Source organism: Osmerus mordax, chromosome 19, assembly GCF_038355195.1.
Source record: "Osmerus mordax isolate fOsmMor3 chromosome 19, fOsmMor3.pri, whole genome shotgun sequence".
Classification (NCBI taxonomy): Eukaryota; Metazoa; Chordata; class Actinopteri; order Osmeriformes; family Osmeridae; genus Osmerus; species Osmerus mordax.
The window spans coordinates 4,388,382-4,406,704 of record NC_090068.1 but is presented as its reverse complement, the minus strand read 5'-3'; the positions used below and the strand labels follow the sequence as shown (position 1 = coordinate 4,406,704).

Here is an 18,323-nt window from a genome sequence, read left to right as displayed (position 1 = left end):
GTTCATCACTCAGTTCTGTGTGCTTGTTATAATTATACTACATAACTTTTCCAGAGGTATCTCTGCTATGAGTTAGTGCAAACCGCTAAATTGATATTAGGCTATACTCGGTGTAGAATTATGGTATTTTGGTGTGTTAGAAGTAGCCTAGTTGGAGAGCTCACTGTCTGCTGTCTCTGGTGTTCATTGTTACTGTTACAGCTCAGGGGATTTCATTTATATGGATCTGTATGTTTCACTCATTGAACAAATACATTCTAATTCTATACGGTTCTGTCGGCTTGACATTGCGTCCATTATCTGGGTCGGAGGTAGGCACTAGGCAGCGAGGGGCGGAGCTTCAGCTCCTTCAGGCGACACGCCCCCCCCAGTCTCAAGCAGAGAAGACTGCAGATTTTTTCACGATTTCAAAGTTTAATTTAACATTCGAATTCGAATGTTAAATTAGACAACATTCGAATTTGGATGGGTAGTTAATAACACATTATTTTGTGGTGTGGCGAACTTAAAACTTGTTTCCAGGTCCACTTTACAGGATTTTTAATTATGGAGTGGATCTCCGTAAACGGGTTCTGAATATTAGTCAAGCGATGAAAACGTCAATTTGTCTCGTGACTTTTATTTTGAAAACAATTTGAACTAATCAACCGGAAATGCTAAAGGTGACTGGCTGACAATATTTTTATTTCAGCGAGGAATTACAAACCCTAGTTATGATATTTGCCAAAGTAGTGTCTTCCTTGCTTTGTAACCTGCCGACGAATGTTGTGCTCCATCTATTCTGGTGAATATTTTCCGTTGTTGACTGGTTACAATGCTAATGCTTTTCTTACTAGTAGCCTACTGCTGGTGATATGAATATATATGTATTTTCAACGTGTTTCAGATTATGGTTGTAAATTCTCCCTCACCTCTGCCGGAGAGAGCCATCTACGGTTTTGTTCTTTTTCTTGGATCACAATTTGGCTTTTGTAAGTTTGCCAAAATCATAGACGATCAAAACATACACTGAAGTTCATCCGTCTACGTTGACCGAAAGCCACTTCACATATGCATCATTGCTATTTTAGTAATGTTTGAGAAGACATTATGACTAACTGAAGATGCCATCATGTTTGCTTGTTTTATCTTGTTTCCTTAGTTTTGTATGTGGTATGGGCGTACATTCCTGATGAATGGCTTTATTCAGTAGGGCTGACATACTGGCCTCAAAAGTAAGTGTGAAGAGGTATAGTTTGGTGTTGTTCATTGAAAAGAGCTATAATAAACGTAATGACTTTCCATGATATTGAATTTGCCCAATATTGTTTTGATGTTCCCTTCTCATAGATATTGGGCCCTTGCTATGCCTATCTATCTGCTAGTTGCCCTGACTATTGCAATTGTGACGTTGTTTGGGGTGAACATGATCAATACCGCTCCACTCAACTCAGTGGACAACATTAAAGGTGATTATCTGACCGCCACTTATCATGACTACAGAAAATGGTCTAAATGTTTGTAAAGATGCTTTTCCCAACTGAGCATTATTGGACAAGTCAGACCTGCCAGCAATGTACTTCTAATGCTCAGTTTTTCCTAGCATTGGGGTTCTTCTAGTTCCTGACTACATTTAACATTAGAACACATTAATTTGATATGAGGATATAGTATAAAGTATTTTGCTCAGGATACCCTGTGTAATTATAAAGAGAGACTCTTAATATTGCATTAGATGATGAAATTGCATGCATGTCCTTTCATCTCCCAGGCTGCTTCCAACTGACACTTTATACAATTGGAATACATTTCAATTGTAAAAATGTGAATAAAATTTCTGGGGGTCCACTATTACCTTGCAAATCCTCTCCTAAAGAGATGGTTATAATTATCTTGACTCTTCTCAGATATCTACACCAAAGGACAGCATATGGATGATTGCCAGAAAACGGGTTTGCCCAGATTAAAGGATGTCTCCATCAGTGAAGTCAACCGAATGTTCTATTTATCAAAACAGAGTTGACAGAAAGAAATACAAATACAATGTTGTTGTTTTGAAATGTTTGTATTTATTTTCCATTGACAGATACAATCTGTATTTAAGTCATTACATGCACAATGGTTAAGCCTAATTCACCATACAGCGCTTGCATGTACAGTTGCCGACCAAGGAGGCTTAAGTGGTAGGAATAGTGCCCATGTCCGTGATGCATGGGGGGAATGTCCCTGTACTTACTGTAAGTCGCTCTGGATAAGAGCGTCTGCTAAATGACTAAATGTAAATGCATGCTGGTGATTATAGTTGAGAGTTTGTTTGACATCAGTAAACACATTTATGTAACACAATTCAGTGATTTATACTTAAAGTATAACTACTTTATATTGTTGTTCTGTTAGCTAGCTAGCATTTCATCCATAAATTGTTTATAGTGATCTACTTCAGGGATTCCCAAAGAGTTTTGCTAGGGGGTGCGCGAGATGAAAAATTTAATGGCGTTCTGATAATTACAATTACAGTGTTTTTCCCCACACAATAAAGACGAGTAAATAAACATTTAATCGTTGGGTAAACACAACGGTAGTTCGTTTTGAACCTTTGGGTCATGTGACCCGAAGGCAGCACAAGGGTTAAAGGATTGTCACTAGCACTTATTGATGCACTTTGGGAATCCCTGACGTAGATCACTATAAACAACTCACTGTGGTGTCATAAGGGATACAGTATAGTGAACCATGATTATTGTTGGAATGCTGCTTCAGCATTCCAAGTATTGTTCTTTGAATCTATTCAACTTCTTCATATTCTTATTCTTCTATTTCTTCCGCGACACCTTTCTGCGCCTTCAAATCTTCAGCTATTAAAACCGTTCTGCTATTAAAAAATTCAGCCGTTTCAGGCCATGGGTGCTATGAATTTTCAGCTTTGTACAGTTTGTATAAATCAATATTCATAATATTTTTAACATGGTTTTCCTATTTAGTTTTTTTTTTCCAAATCCTCTCAATCCTCTTAAAGATCCTGTAAAGTTGACCTGGAAACGAGTTTTAAGTTCACCACACCACAGAATAATGTGTTATTACCCATCCAAATTCGAATGAAAAAATAACACCGACAAGTATGTTAAATTAGACTTTGAAATCGTGAAAAAATCAGCAGTCTTCTCTGCTTGAGACTGGGGGGGCGTGTCGCCTGAAGGAGCTGAAGCTCCGCCCCTCGCTGCCTAGTGCCTACCTCCGACCCAGATAATGGACGCAATGTCAAGCCGACAGAACCGTATAGAATTAGAATGTATTTGTTCAATGAGTGAAACATACAGATCCATATAAATGAAATCCCCGGAGCTGTAACAGTAACAATGGACACCAGAGACAGCAGACAGTGAGCTCTCCAACTAGGCTACTTCTAACACATGAGCTATTTCACCAAAATACCATCATTCTACACCGAGTATAGCCTAATATCAATTTAGCGGTTTGCACTAACTCATAGCAGAGATACCTCTGGAAAAGTTATGTAGTATAATTATAACAAGCACACAGAACTGAGTGATAAACTGCTGGCGGCGGTGGATGGTCCAGGTGCGACCGGAGGATGAACGGCCGGAGGGGCGATGCTCGGTACGGCTCCGCGCTGCAAGAGAAGCCGTGTGTTGGTGAACCCCGTCTGTCTCTGGTCCATGTTAAAACTGTCCGCCGTTAAATGGTCAGTGCAGCGGCTGTTGCTGTTGGAGTTTATCCGAAGCTTTCCTTGAGCGTGGCTCTTCACAAAATCTATCCACCTATTTTTCCTTTCATTATCAATAGGGAACTTAAATGGCGTTGCAGCGCAGCTGGAGTTCTTGCATCCAGGGAAGATACAGTTGCGGGTGGTGGGAGACATACTGAAGCTAGCTAGCTAGCTGATGTAGGCTACAATAACAGTACAGCAGGAGGAGCCATTCAGTGATCTGACGTAGTTAGGGCATTTTTGGGCTCCGCCCATTAAAACCTGATCTGAAAACGGAAAAGAAACTGTTCTTCGGTTAAACTCCACATTTCAGTGTGAAAAAGTTTTAGCGCTTTGCACATGCTTTCAGGAACTCATTTCACATGTATATAATGTACTTAGAAGCAAAACATGGAATTTACTTTACAGGATCTTTAAGCCCCATTTTTCCGATTTGGTTGCAGTTCCACAAACGTTCCACTGGGGGCGATCGCCGGCATGAGGCAATGAGTGCAAAATGAATGGGAGTCAATGGAGCTAGACGGCTAAATTTGTCTCTTTTGCCTGATTGTCGTTGAGAAATCTCAGATTTGATTGTAGTTTTTGCAAGTTCAAAATGGATTATAGGTCGAAAGTTGAATGAACGAGTACTTATGTCCTTTCTATTTCTTACAGGGTGAGTCGTTGTTGCCCATAACAAGCTAGCATTCTGCTAATGAATGCTGATTGTATGACGTCATTTCCATTTTAAAAGGCTTTTTAGAACAAAAAGCGACTTCTAAAAAATCTAACACCCAGCAGTGTGTATTTTCTTTGCCTTCCATTTAGAATGCAACATTCAAATTACTAGACAAAAAATTATATCCTGAGAAAAGTGGATTTAGAGGGGTATAGCTCCATAGACCTCCATTCATTCTGCACTCACTGGTGAGCGCCCTCATATGGAACCAGAGTGGAACTGCAACCAGTTCAGACCCCGGAAGTTTCCCGAGAGTGACATTCTCTGGTATATTATCATCATAATTATCATCCACACACGGTAATAAATAAATAAATGAACAAGAGCTAGCTATTATTATTCTTTTTTGTCATCCGAATGTAAATCATATTATTGTGTTGAATGGGAATGCTTTGGATTTTTTCTTAATTGTATCGTTTGCTTAGCAGTTATCATTTTGGTATTTTCTTATTTAGGTTATTTTTCGAATGGTTGTTGAGATGCCATGTGATTCCAAAGTATTGTTAACCATGTGCAAGTGTGGAAATTTTTGTAGATGTGTCAAATTTTTGCCGTGTTTCCGGAAATGGTAGAGGGTGGGTGGGTTATTAGGTTTATTGAACTATACATGTCGAAGCATGTTGCAGACGCACTCGTGTCTGTTTGTTGTGGTCGCCTGCCTACTCATATCGAAAGATCAGTAGACTATTATCTTTTAAAAACAAGTCTTTGTGCATTTTCAGTCGTTGAAAATAAACTACCCTGCTTGTATCCTTAGACACCGTGGGGCGGTTCGGGATAACTTATGGAAGAGACGTTTGTTATCATGGTTTACAAGGCTAGCTTATTGAATGTGTGCTCTAGCTAGTAGTGTAGTTACGTGCTTTTAGACTAGCCATCAAAGACACAACTCGTCCGTCTGATCCCTGGTCAATTGAGCATGGTACCGAACTCTACGACTGAATGATTCTTTAGGAACTCATCAAAAAAAGTGTAAGTGAGCAACTAGGTTTGTTTTGTTTGCACTACGTCATAGTTTTTACCTCAAGCCCGCAATTTGAGTGATTTGTTTGCGCTTCAGGGTGTCTTCGCTGCTAGTTTGATTCCTTCGTTCGTAAGGTTTTCGATAACAACCTGGTCAGCTAGATAGCTATATGCTTCATTTTAATGGGATAGTGTTCTAATGTAAAGCATAGTGAGGAAAGCATGAGGAGTGGTAGCGAGCCCGCTACTTCTTAGCAAGCTAACATAACGTTGCTACGTCGTCGTATTAGCCAGATTTACTAGACGATAACGTTATTTAGAACGCTAAGTAGCAGTGAATTTGGCTACTGGTAAATGAATGTCAGGTTGGTAAAGTTACAGGTAGTATGTTGTATGACAAAGCTTATTAAAGAATGTGTAGAAAGTTGCTCAACCAGGAAACTAACAGCTACGTTCATAACTTCGACTCACAAATTATACTTTTATTGACTAAAAACTCTTCTAAAATTTGTTGCAGGCTTTTCTAACAAAATGTCAGATTCAGAGGATTCCGGTTCGGAGATTTTGGAATGCACGAACATGCAGCGCGGGGCAAAACTTGTAAGTTGTCTGCGAACGTTCGAGGATGTGGCCTTAATTCCTAGTTAACCTGTTTTGAAGTCAATAAATTCACCAACAATTTTGACTGTCGGTATTGTAATGGATGTAGCTAGTCATTCAGTATTTAGTAAATATTTTATGCAGACCAAGTTACTCAGTAATGAAGTGTCAAAGTAGTGATTGCTGCTGTAGCTAACATGTTCTTTAATGGCGTAACCACGTTTCCTTATCAGATCTACGAGAGAGACGGTCCCTTTGTGGCGCTTCAGCCTCCAGGTAAAGAGCAAAGCGACGAATTTCATAGTTTTTCTGATTGTTTTATTTAGTGGTACAAATGCAGGAACAAATTCAGTACTTTGCTTGTGTATTGTCATATGTTTCTCACAGATGTCATTTATGAGAGGTGGAATAAAATTCCCATCAGCGTGAAGAAGAAAGTTGCCGAGTTGATGAATGTGGCCGCTTTCTGGTACCATATTGTACTATCACGCCAGGAATGTAACAGAATCACCCGTTGGGCTGTGCAAGTGGGCTTTATAGACTCAAAGTAAGAATAATAATAACAATTTTAATCAATGTTTTATATTTGTCAAATCTTTACAGTTTGTATTGAGATGGAAGAATGAAGTTTGTTATTTTTCCAGTGTCAGCAATGACTTGAGTCTGAAGAAATTGCATAAAATAGAGATATTGGAAGCAGTCCTCAGAGCAATGGAGAAAGGATCTGTAAGTAGTGCTGGGCATAACACAAGTACTTCTTAAATTCACATGAGTTGTTCATGATTATCCTTTTACACACATGGTTATCTAAATATTAAGCTAGCATGTCCAACGATTCCTTTTTGTTGTATGTGTGTTTGTCATTAATAGAATAGGCTCTTCTACCGATGTATTTCACATTAGAAGCATTGTTATCGTTATTAATAAATGTTTGCCTTCCCAGCTACGAGATGACCAAACAAGGCACATGGTCTGGATAAGCAACAAGTTCAACTTGGTAAGAAGGAACTCTGCATGTCATTCAAGCCTCTATTATAAACATGTCATACATATTGAGCAACTTCTTGTCCCCTCTACCTGTCAATATAAAAATAATGAACTGACATTTATACTTTCATAAGGCAGGCAGGCAGACAGGATTTATTTCAACAAATGTGACAAAAAGTGCTTCTCAACATTACCTACCCTGCCTTTAAGGATTCCACAAAGAAATCAGTCTTTAACCCTTGTGTTGCCTTCGGGTCACATGACCCAAAGGTTCATAACGAACCATCGTTGTGTTTACCCAATTTTACCCAATACAAATAAAAATTATTTTCTTTTAACCGTTGCAATGTGGGGGGTCTGAGACAGCCCAATGGTTAAAAGAAAATGCTTCACTTTATTTTTGTATGCGGTAAAGTTGTCGCAATACGACGGTGGATCACAATTACTGATGGGTCAGAATGACCCAAAGATAACACAAGGGTTAAGATAAAGAAGATGGCTTTTAGGTAACCTGCTCAAGCAGTACTAACCCTGGCGTAAAGTCACTGTTGACCTGATGCATCCAGTCCACTGTAATCAATAGAGAACATAAGATGCTAGCAGCTATGTTGTCTACCAAGCCATGATGAAATATCCCACTGACCCACCAGCACTCTCCGGATGTCCTTAACGACGCGCTGTTATGGCTGGAGCGCACGGGAGAGCCCCGTATCCGCCAGAGAGTCCTGGAGCTGGGCCACCAAGGCATCGTCTACACCGCCCTGCAGATGGTCTTCTCAGAGTGTAAGACGACACGGCAGTCACACCAAATGAAGGACTTACGTAAAATCTGAGCTTGTTGAATAGCACGTGTAGGCTACTCGTCTGTCATCCACTGACATACTTTATAGAGCATGACTCCACAAGCACCCTCTTGTTTAAGGCAGCACATGGGAGGGGCAGTGTGCTTGTGTTGTGACTGAAAGGTCACCACAAGCGGTTACTTATTTGAAAATGCTGCAGCACTTTAGCCTGGCTCTGCCCTCCTACGTACTTCCGCTCAATTTAGATTTTGGTTCTGTACTGCGTCTGGGCTTGAGGTATGTAAGTCAGATGTCTCCAGTTAACTTTCTACCTGTCCAATCAGCGAACAGAGGGAGTGGCTGAGAACAATGACGTTGATGTTGTGCGCTAGGCTGTGGTGTAGTTCCGTAATGGCGGCGGAGAAAGATGCGAGCGAAGCCATTCGGTCCGTTGTGGCAATGCTGCCGAATATCCAGAAGATAAAGCCGGAGCAAGAACAATCTTTGATCCCCACGGGGTTCGTTTGATTTTCCAGCTAGCTCCGTTAGTCGTGAAGGAGTTGGCTAAGGCAAACGCTAGCGATTGGTTATGGCAGATTCAGAGTGGCTCTGGGCAGATCAAATAGTTTTAAACTTCAACAGATTACCCGCCTTCAAGGAAGTTAACGCTTGTCAATGGAGAGAGCCCAGACTCTCTACAAATGAAATGTACGAGAGTCTGGTTAGGACCAGGCTAGCAGAATTTGGGAAACATCTTAAATTGATTTATCTTTTTATTATTATTTTCCCAAACATCAGATGCCCACCATACACAAGCCATGGGGGTTGATAAGAAGAGCATGATCAAGGAGCTTAGCAGTGGTCCAAGCCAATGGTTTATTGAGGTAAGAAACTGTCTGTGCTCACTTGTATTCGTGACAGAGAGATTAATAACTTCTTTCAAAATGTCTTCTATAGAAAAGTGAAGACATGAAAAGTAAAGGAAATGATCACTTTCAAAAGAAGAAATATGAGTCGGCTGTCAAGTATTACACCAAAGCCCTTAAATATCAGTAAGTGTGTATCTGATAAGCATGTGTGACAAAATCTTATATAACCTGAGTTGAATAGAGGGGTTAGGTTTTTGTTGCGTGTTAAAAATGTTAAACTTTCATCAGTTTTACATGGGCTTCCTAATCTTGTACTGTCTTATTGTCTACAGCCCTGAAAACCATATAATCTATGGAAACAGAGCATTGTGCTATATACGCAGTGAGAAATACCTGTAAGATCAGCAAGTTCTACAAGTTCAAATCCTATTTAAGATTTAGGTAGTAATAGTAGGTTTATTAACTTTTTTTGTATTTTTTTTGCAGGAAGGCTGTTGGTGATGGGAAAAGGGCTACATTGATTAAACCGGGATGGTCAAAGGTAAAACTCTATATTTGACTGGTTGACTTTGGCATCATTGAAAACTTAAAGAAGCACAATCACAGTGCATTTAGATGAACAACCCCAAGTGCCTGTTTTTCTGGAAACCATTCAGTACTGGCTGATAAAATGGCCGAAAAGGAGAAGTAGTTAACAATATCGAGTCCAGTCGAATTATTCACTAAGCAGATCATTGATCATTTCAAACATAGACGATATAATTGGAAAAAGCCATGTGTTTGTATTGATATTTTCTAATTAACATTAGAAAATTAACAATTAAGTATGGTCACAATTAGGGGTGCACCCAGGCCCGGATTGGCTAATCGGGAGCACTCCCGTCGGGCCCGTCTGTTTTTTTTTTTTGGGCCGCGAGGGCCGGTGTTGTCATGGCACTGGGTTGAAACATGGATGCTGTCCCTAGGCTGCCTGCACTCACAGCAGCCCTTCTGTTTTAATTTATTATTTTACCGCGGCCAGACTTTTTTATTTTTATTTTACCACGGCCACACTTTTAAAAATTTATTGTTTTGTCGCAGCCCCACTCTGAGTGGAGCCTGCAGGTTAATGATTACGTGATTATCTTTTGATTCTGTGGCCCCGCCCCTGACAAGGGCACCGTGCTCAAAATAAAAAATGTCAGAGAACAGAAAGCGCAAAGGCGGCGCTGAAAAGGCCAGAATAAAAAAAAGATCTAGAAACTGACGCGGCCAAATGTTCTAAGCTGAGTAAATTTTTCTCAAAACGACAAATGAAGACGACGAGACGACCAAAAGATAACACTAAGGTAGTTAGGAGCAGTGCAAGATGCTGGCGGCCGTGCAAAAAAAAACGTCTGCAAACCACCGTTCATGTATCAAACTTATTCTTGTAGCTCTTCAGCAGCCTCTAGTCCTGTTTGCTGCTATCAGTAACGAGCCAGGCCCAGGCCCAGTACAGTAACGTTATCAAGCTCCAGTCATGAGCCCAACACACCAGAATGGGCAGGTAGGATTGTCATTGAGTAAATATAAGAATTAAAAGAACTAATAGTAATGAAGAGCATGGTGTGTACACCTGCTCAATGAAAAATCCCCTGAGATAATTAATGATACCTGATGATTCAGAAATACATTAATGAAACTGAGTTGACTTAATTTGAAAGCTTTGTAAAAAGGTGAGATTTGTGGTGAGAAATAAATGTTTACAATTGTTAACAATTAATTACAATGCTGCAGAGAACAGTGCACTATTGCATACTTGTATTCTACGGTTTTAATTACATTATTTTAATATAGTCAGTCGTGAACTAAAGTGGGCCGGTCTAAGGCATGAAACTCCAGGACTGAAAATGAGTCCCACTCCGGCCCTGGGTGCACTGATCCGATATTAAGATTGGATATCGGCCCCGATATTAACAAAATAGCTGGATCGGGGATCGGAAAAATTAACAGATCCACGGGCTGATAATGATTTTTTTCATCGCAGCACATCCTACGTCATTCGTCAGCAGCACGTGTGTCGCATGCTGGAAGAGTTGTATAATGTTGTATCTTCTTCCAGTGTCGTTGGGGTCATTGTTCTCTCTCATATATCTTTATTATTGTTTTCCCACCCCTAAGGATCCCTCAATATTTTGACTACATAGACAACGTAGGTGTCAAAATGTTTTTTTAGGCTTGAATTAAGTGTTAGTGGCAAAAAGTGCCTTGTGTTGCACAAGGGAACTCAGTGCTAGCCTAACGTCACAACATCAGCACACGTTAGCAACGATGCATACATACGACGTTCTAGTAAGACATACAGCGATATCAGCGAGCCCTTTCTCTAGGAAAGTTGAGGCTACTTTTCGCTAGGTACCTACGAACATGTCTTAATCTGCTAGACAAGTGGGTTCCCCTTCGTTCTTTTGGTGAGCAGTCTCACAAGCCCTACTTACCCGGCGTCATGGAGCCGACCAGCTAAATGGTTATTTAGCACTAGTGTTGCTACCGGCATATACCTGCAGCTGTGCTCCGTTTTGCTCCTAGATTCAGACCTAGCCCCGGTAAATTGTAGAGCTAGCTAACTTCTAGACTGGGAATCGTGTGTGTGAATACTGTGTGGGAATTGCAGGAGCTAACCAGTCGAAGGGTGTACAAAAATACAGGGTGTTGATATTCACACCCTGGAAACGTACCCATCTGCAACCGACGCAAGCACACCCCACAATTTCCCCAGAAATTGTACCCTCTGTAGTTCCCTATTGGAATTGTTTTGTTGAGAATATTTGTTGGAAAAAAGTCTGGATGTTACCCCAAACATACTTATTATTTAACAAAGTTAAAGAGGTTTCCTTTAAGATTATCCATAGATACTATCCTGGAAGTCATTACATGAGGAAGTTTAAAAAGGGTTTACTTTTTAATTGTACCTTCTGTGACGAGCACCCAGAGACAGTGGTTCACCTGTTCTGGCATTGCACTCATGCTAAAAACTTTGGCTATATCTTTCTAAATGTATAATTGAAAATGTTTACAAGGACTTTGTAGTTCTGTTTTTGTCTTAGTTAGGAAAAGTAATGTTTAGTTCGGAAAGTCGGATGCCTTTAGTCTCTTCCACATGGTGGAAGGAAGGTATAAGGTGGAAGATATACAGTTTATTATTAATTCAACAACGGTATCGGATCGGTATCGGTTATCGACAGATACACAAAGCCCAGCGCATGCCTGGCGCATGGAAAGCTTCACCGAAATAGTGTCTCAAAGGCCCTACTTTTGTCCTAGTTAACAGCCAAATCAAACCAACTAGATCAGTGTATTCTTAGCACTCGTGAAAGATTTGTAGTACGCTAGTTAGGGTGGGAATAATAATAATGATAATGAATGTGAGATAATAGTAGTGCACGCCAGTGAATTACATCTGTCAGCAGACACCTCAGACACGGTGCACGGCCGTGTCTGCTCCTGCACTACTCACAACACTCATGTTTACGCTGGGTCACACATGGTCTTTACAAGCTTCCTCGCTGAATCACTCTGGGTCTGTGTGTCTCAGGGTCACTACCGCTTCTGTGAGGCCCTGTTCAACCTTGAGGAGCACAGACGGGCCTTGGACAGCAATATATTGGCCCAAAGCCTGTGTAGGGAGGACACCGACGGGATGAGAGACCTCCAACAGCAATATGCCAAGTTTTCCATTGAGATTGAAGAAATCAAAGGTAAACTTACTGACTACCTTGGACAGACGCAACCATTCGATGCTTATCAACAAATGCCTATCTTTGAAGTTGGTTTCCTGTTTACAGTAGCATGTGTTTGATTTGTGTGACAAATGTATTGCTTTTAACTGAATTGCATGCAATTGCGGCGTTGGATGGTCATGTCTAGGCAGGGCTCCAGACGAGCTACATAATTTCTCAGAACAGTAGTAACCCAAACACAGGGCCTTCAAATCTGAGCTTTCCCAGCCGTTACCCCTTGGCTGCTTCCCTTTCCTCTGTTCTTGGTAAGATGTTGTTCACTCCCAGACACATAACAACCCCTTTTGAGACAAGAATACATAAGTCACAGATTAGTCACCCTGGCCCCCCTTCCTCCTTCGAGAATGTTCTTCCTAACCTCTTCATCACCCTGTTAATCTTAAACTTTCACAGTTGGTCGCACCAGTACCTGATTTAGTCGCACCCTTTTGTTGTGGTACAACATGGTATTAATCAATGACCTTGCATGCTGATGCATAGTTGTCTTAATTTGCATACCCTACATTACATTGATGAAGATTGACTAGGGTGTCAGATTTGTCAAAAGTCGTAAACGTCATAATACATTTGACTTATGGGGAGCATGTTTTATTTTACATGCGCCGATATGAACTGCAACTCGCACAATAGAAGTCCTTGTATACAAATGAAACAACCGAAAGTTTATCAGGCAGCCCTGAGCGAGAAACAAACACAGGGAGAGACAGAAGGCACCTTGCGAGAGAGACTGCTTGGAGAGAGCTGCCACGCTCTCAGGTTAACACACCCAGTTCATGTCTACTTGCGCAAGTCAACATACTTGGGTAACATTACAATTTGGGGGCGGAAACCATGGGATTAGTCACTTGTAACGCGCCTCAGCATTTTCAAGCAACATAAATCTGACGCCATTATCATGATTATGAGCATTATTTTCATGTGTAACAAATGACGAGTATATCTTGCTACACCCACCATTTTGTGACAGGTCCGTAAAAATATGCAATAATTGTGAACTATTGGTTTTCATGGTACTAACTAGCATCACAGCATGCAGGGAACTGACACGTGGCACTGTCAGAAGCACTGATTACCAGGACTGCCTATCCACAATGTAAATGTGTTCTCCCTGTTGTTTTACAATCTCACCAGGTTGGTGCAATCTGACTATGTTCATATTTTCCCCCTGTGCTTGTTTTCAGCTGAGAAAAAACAACAAATCAAGAAGTCCCCAAGTAACAGGTAGGTATTGACTTTGTATTTTGTGCATCATGTCAACCTAAATAAAATATTCTGATAATCATTCATTGTGTTTGTTTTTTTTGTAGACCAGATAGTGCCACCAGAACATATTTGGAAGAAGATAAATCACAGGGTGTGAAATCTACAAGCAAGACAGAACCTCAGAGCACCACTAAAGCCCTTCAGAAAAAGGTTAGACTACCACGGCTATCTCCGACCTGGATCTGATTTATGATGCTTGGAATGAGTATTTGTCTATGAATTTGTCATATAATGCATTCATTTGTCAGCCACTCTCCCATATCTCCCAATTCAGAGTCTGGGAGTTGAGAGGGACACTCGGACACATACAGGTGAGTGGTTTCTTAGTACTATCTGTTTGTGAGGAGGCCTGTGGAAGGATACATTTACATTGAGATTAGAGAGGGATGTGTTAACCTCCTGATCTGGACCATTTGGTCTGAGTGCTTCATAAAAAAGCAAGTCTTAATGTCAGGGTTTTCTGGGATTGATATTGGTGTTGAAATGCAGTAATTCACACACGTCAAACAACAGGTGCATGTCACCCATTAACAAGCTAAATATCGTTCGATGCCGATGGATCGGTGCATCCCTAATATAAATGGTCTTAGAAACATTTAGTCAACAAACAAATGTATATATTTAAAGAGCTTGATAAGTATTTTGTCAAAGTTCTGCATGTAAAAGTATTTGCTAGCTAATAGGGGTGTAACAATATTTACATTTACATTTAGTCATTTAGCAGACGCTCTTATCCAGAGCGACTTACAGTAAGTACAGGGACATTCTCCCCGAGGCAAGTAGGGTGAAGTGCCTTGCCCAAGGACACAATGTCATTGGCAGAGCCGGGGATCGAACCAGAAACCTTCTGATTACTAGCCTGATTCCTTAACCGCTCAGCCACCTGACTCCCAATATATCGTGGAACAATACATCGCGGTGCAAAAATGTAACGATATGGAGAGTCATGGCGATTTTTTTTTAGATATGACATCCGTTTTATCCTATTGGTTGAGCTACCAACACGCAACCTCTTGCACCTGCGTCACGTGTGCTCACAGCATTGAGCGTTCACAGCTTGAACTGGGCAGTAGCCTAGCAGCATAGAAGATGCCCTGTCCACTTATAAGTCTGGCTTCTGACGTCTTGTTTTTTTACTGTCCTCTTCTCGAGTGACTGGAAAGCCGAAATGCTGCCAGACGTCAGATTTATTAGTGGACGGGGCATCTTCTATTTATGTTTCAGGCTACCTCATTTTGTCTCATTTAAAACCGTACCACAACAAAAAAGTCTTGCAATGGGTGCGACTACAACCAGTAAGTAACCCAAACAAACAAACCCAAATTTGAAAGCCGTTTATGTTGAGTTTAACTTACTTGAACAGAAGTTTTTTTTCTTCAATTATAATCCATAACTAATTTCATGTAAAACATCAGTTTTGTTGTTCAGTGACACAAATTAAAACACAAATGTTGTTACTTACAGAAGTTTAAATAAAATCCTGAAATATTGCACATTCTTGAAGTTGTTAAATTTCAGTAAATCTTTTAGAGGTTCAACATATCTAGATACATATCGTATCGTGAACCCAGTATCGTGATGCTTATCGAATCGTTAATTGAGTGTATCGTTACACCCCTACTAGCTAATGTTAACAACTTGCCTTAGGATGGCTTCACAAGAATGTTTCTAACTGTTTAAGATAGCTGCTTCAGTAAAGATTTGTCAGTGAAAAACATGTTTGGCAACCAATGGACCTACGTGTCTTATGTATTTAACCCTTGTGCTGCCTTCGAGTCACATGACCCGAAGGTTCACAACAAACCATTGTTGTGTTGCAACAACTTTAGCCGATACAAAAACAAATTAAAAGCATTTTCTTTTAACCGTTGCAATGTGGGGGGTCTGAGACAGCCCGACGGTTAAAAGAAAATGCTTCACTTTGTTTTTGTATGTGGTAAAGTAGTCGCAATACGACGGTGGGTCACAGTGACTGATGGGTCAGAATGACCCGAAGATAACACAAGGGTTAAGTGATTTGATTGGTTCTCCAGTTATTAGACCTGTTAGTCCTAAAGTTCAAGGACACACGTCTGGTTTCTGTTAAAGCTCAGGTTTCCTGCCCTCTTATGGGACTGACGTCAGGAATGTGACCATCAGCCTAGATAAAGCAGGAGGGAGTCAGGTGGCTGAGCGGTGAGGGAGTCGGGCTAGTAATCCAAAGGTTGCCAGTTCGATTCCCAGCCGTGCCAAAATGACGTTGTGTCCTTGGGCAAGGCACTTCACCCTACTTGCCTCGGGGGAATGTCCCTGTACTTACTGTAAGTCGCTCTGGATAAGAGCGTCTGCTAAAATGACTAAATGTAAAGCAGGAGCAAACTGAGAACCTCATTTCATTTGACTTGAGCCTCCAGTAGGAACATTCTTAAGTAATAAGCTGAAATATGGCCACCAAGCTGTCAATGATCGGGATGCTTTTGCCACAGGGATGTCAAAAGTCATTGTTTTCCTCCACAGTGAAGAATGAAGGGGATACATATTCAGCAGATACAACTAATGGGCTTAAAACTAAAACGTGAGTGTTGACTGTCAACATTTTGTTTGGCTTGTAAGAAAAAGTTGTGATGTCTTAAGTCTCATCTTTTGTATTTTCTAAGGGATACTGCTGATAAAAAGAGTGACAGATTGGAGCACAACACCACAGAGAAACTCAAATCTAAGGGCAGAAGCCAGAAGCCAAAGGAGAAGGTACAGATTGTTTTGTCCAGTTAACCATAGCATGCATCATACCGTTAGTCTGAAATCTAAATGTAAAGCCTAAACTTGCTTTACAAAATCATGGTACAGATGAGTCTAATGAGTGAAGAGGTTAAGTTACAGACTGACTTTCATACAATGGAGTAAACAAGTAGAAGTGTCTTCTATCTTTCAAAGAGATATGTGACAAAATTGTAACTGATCATGTACTGAAAGGTCCTCCTGTCTCCTTGCTGTCTCGAGGCCTCATGTCATAGTTACAATTTTGTCACGTGTTTACATAATATGAGGAAGTTCACAAAATGACCTATTGTGACCTACCATGTCTCTGTCAGTCGGTGGCTGGAAAGACGCACAACAGGGTTGACTTGGTTTATTAGAACGACGCCAGATCATGGAACCATTCAAGGCAGAGTGGTCAGATGAATGCAGGCCATGGGTTACAAACAGCCTTATATTCACTGGATTAAACAATTTCAAATATAGTTTCCACAGAATATTTCCCTACATGGCACAGCAGGTGATATGCATGTTTGTACTCTTTTTAAAGGGTATACCTGTCATTGTCATAACTCACTGAAGCCTAATCCTCAACAATTGAGACCCTTGTCTACAGGTGCATCTCAGTGAATTCGAATATCATGGAAAAGTTAGTTTATTTCGATACGTAAATTCAAAAGGTGAAACTCATATATTATACAGAGGCATTACACGGAGTGAAACATTTCAAGTGTTTATTTTAATTAAGATGATTATGGCTTACATCTAATGAATTCAGTATCTCAGAAAATTTGAATATTGTGAAAAAGTTCAATATTGTAGACTTATGATGTCCCACTTTAATCAGCTAATTAACTCAAAACACCTGCAAAGGTTTCCTGAGCCTTTAAATGGTCTCTAAGGCTGGTTCAGTAGGCTACACAATCATGGGGAAGACTGCTGACCTGACAGTTGTCCAGAAGACAATCATTGACACCCTCCACAAGGAAGGTAAGCCACAAAAGGTCATTGCTAAAGATGCTAGCTGTTCTCAGTGCTGTATCCAAGCATATTAATAGAAAATTGAGTGGAAGGAAAAAGTGTGGTAGAAAAAGGTGCACAAGCAACAGGGATAACCGCAGCCTTGAGAGGATTGTGAGCAACGGCCATTCAAGAATTTGGGGGAAATTCAGAAGGAGTGGACTGAGGCTGGAGTCATTGCATCAAAAGCCACCACGCACAGATGTATCCAGGACATGGGCTACAACTGTCGCATTCCTCGTGTCAAGCCAGAGACAACGTCAGAAGCGTCCTTACCTGGGCGAAGGAGAAAAAGAACCGGACTGTTGCTCAGTGGTCCAAAGTCCTCTTTTCAGATGAAAGTGAATGTTGCATTTCATTTGGAAATCAAGGTCCCAGAGTCTGGGGAAAAAAAGGTGGAGAGGCACAGAATCCAAGTTGCTTGAAGTCCAGTGTGAAGTTTCCACAGTCAGTGATGATTTGGGGAGCCATGTCATCTGCTGGTGTAGGTCCACTGTTTTATCAAGTCCAAAGTCAATGCAGCCATCTACCATCTGCTGATGAAATTTGGGGAGATGCTGATTTCATTTTCCAGCAGGACTTGACACCTGCCCACACTGCCAGAAGTACCAGAACCTGGTTTAATGACCATGATGTCACTGTGCTTGAATTATTGTCAAGAGGAAGATGAGAGACACCAGACCCAACAATGCAGACAAGTTGATGGCCATTATTTACATTTACACATTTAGCAGACTCTTTTATCCAAAGCGACTTCCAAGAGAGAGCTTTACAAAAGAGCATAGGTCACTGATCATAACAACGAGATAGCCCCAAACATTGCGAGCAGCCAAAACATGAAGCATACATTGTGGAAAACCAAATAAGTGCTAAAGGGAAGAACCATAAGAGCATGCAGTTAAACAAGTTACAATTGAA

General features: G+C 40.8%; 2 protein-coding genes across 5 annotated transcripts in view; both read left to right on the top strand.

Moving 5' to 3' along the window:
* Positions 1-655: 655 nt before the first annotated feature.
* pigp (phosphatidylinositol glycan anchor biosynthesis, class P) lies at positions 656-2,881 on the top strand. The gene is made up of 5 exons (XM_067257821.1): positions 656-784; positions 887-971; positions 1,142-1,214; positions 1,330-1,448; positions 1,887-2,881. The coding sequence occupies exons 2-5, from the start codon at positions 890-892 to the stop codon at positions 2,000-2,002; spliced, it is 390 nt and encodes a 129-aa protein (XP_067113922.1). The 5' UTR covers positions 656-784; positions 887-889; the 3' UTR covers positions 2,003-2,881.
* A 2,196-nt stretch (positions 2,882-5,077) lies between these two features.
* ttc3 (tetratricopeptide repeat domain 3) overlaps positions 5,078-18,323 on the top strand; it is a 56,911-nt gene continuing 43,665 nt past the window's right edge. Inside the window, exons 1-17 of one of the 4 annotated variants that reach the window (XM_067257804.1) lie at positions 5,078-5,396; positions 5,905-5,987; positions 6,221-6,263; positions 6,375-6,534; positions 6,632-6,713; positions 6,931-6,984; positions 7,625-7,757; positions 8,555-8,640; positions 8,714-8,808; positions 8,958-9,020; positions 9,112-9,166; positions 12,182-12,344; positions 13,568-13,607; positions 13,694-13,799; positions 13,924-13,960; positions 16,146-16,203; positions 16,286-16,376. In XM_067257804.1, the coding sequence (XP_067113905.1) occupies positions 5,919-5,987; positions 6,221-6,263; positions 6,375-6,534; positions 6,632-6,713; positions 6,931-6,984; positions 7,625-7,757; positions 8,555-8,640; positions 8,714-8,808; positions 8,958-9,020; positions 9,112-9,166; positions 12,182-12,344; positions 13,568-13,607; positions 13,694-13,799; positions 13,924-13,960; positions 16,146-16,203; positions 16,286-16,376 (1,335 nt within the window). In that variant the 5' untranslated portion in view covers positions 5,078-5,396; positions 5,905-5,918. Of the gene's footprint in view, positions 5,397-5,622; positions 5,753-5,904; positions 5,988-6,220; positions 6,264-6,374; positions 6,535-6,631; positions 6,714-6,930; positions 6,985-7,624; positions 7,758-8,554; positions 8,641-8,713; positions 8,809-8,957; positions 9,021-9,111; positions 9,167-12,181; positions 12,345-13,567; positions 13,608-13,693; positions 13,800-13,923; positions 13,961-16,145; positions 16,204-16,285; positions 16,377-18,323 lie in introns of those variants that run through there. The other 3 variants (XM_067257806.1, XM_067257803.1, XM_067257805.1) reach the window with 3 other exon arrangements.

Bases quoted from the DNA above. Each gene is read 5' to 3' on its own strand.
- pigp (XM_067257821.1), top strand. From the start codon at position 890: ATGGTTGTAAATTCTCCCTCACCTCTGCCGGAGAGAGCCATCTACGGT. The intron at 972-1,141 runs GTAAGTTTGCCA...TTGTTTCCTTAG, and splicing joins TGGATCACAATTTGGCTTTT to TTTTGTATGTGGTATGGGCG. The intron at 1,449-1,886 runs GTGATTATCTGA...GACTCTTCTCAG, and splicing joins CTCAGTGGACAACATTAAAG to ATATCTACACCAAAGGACAG.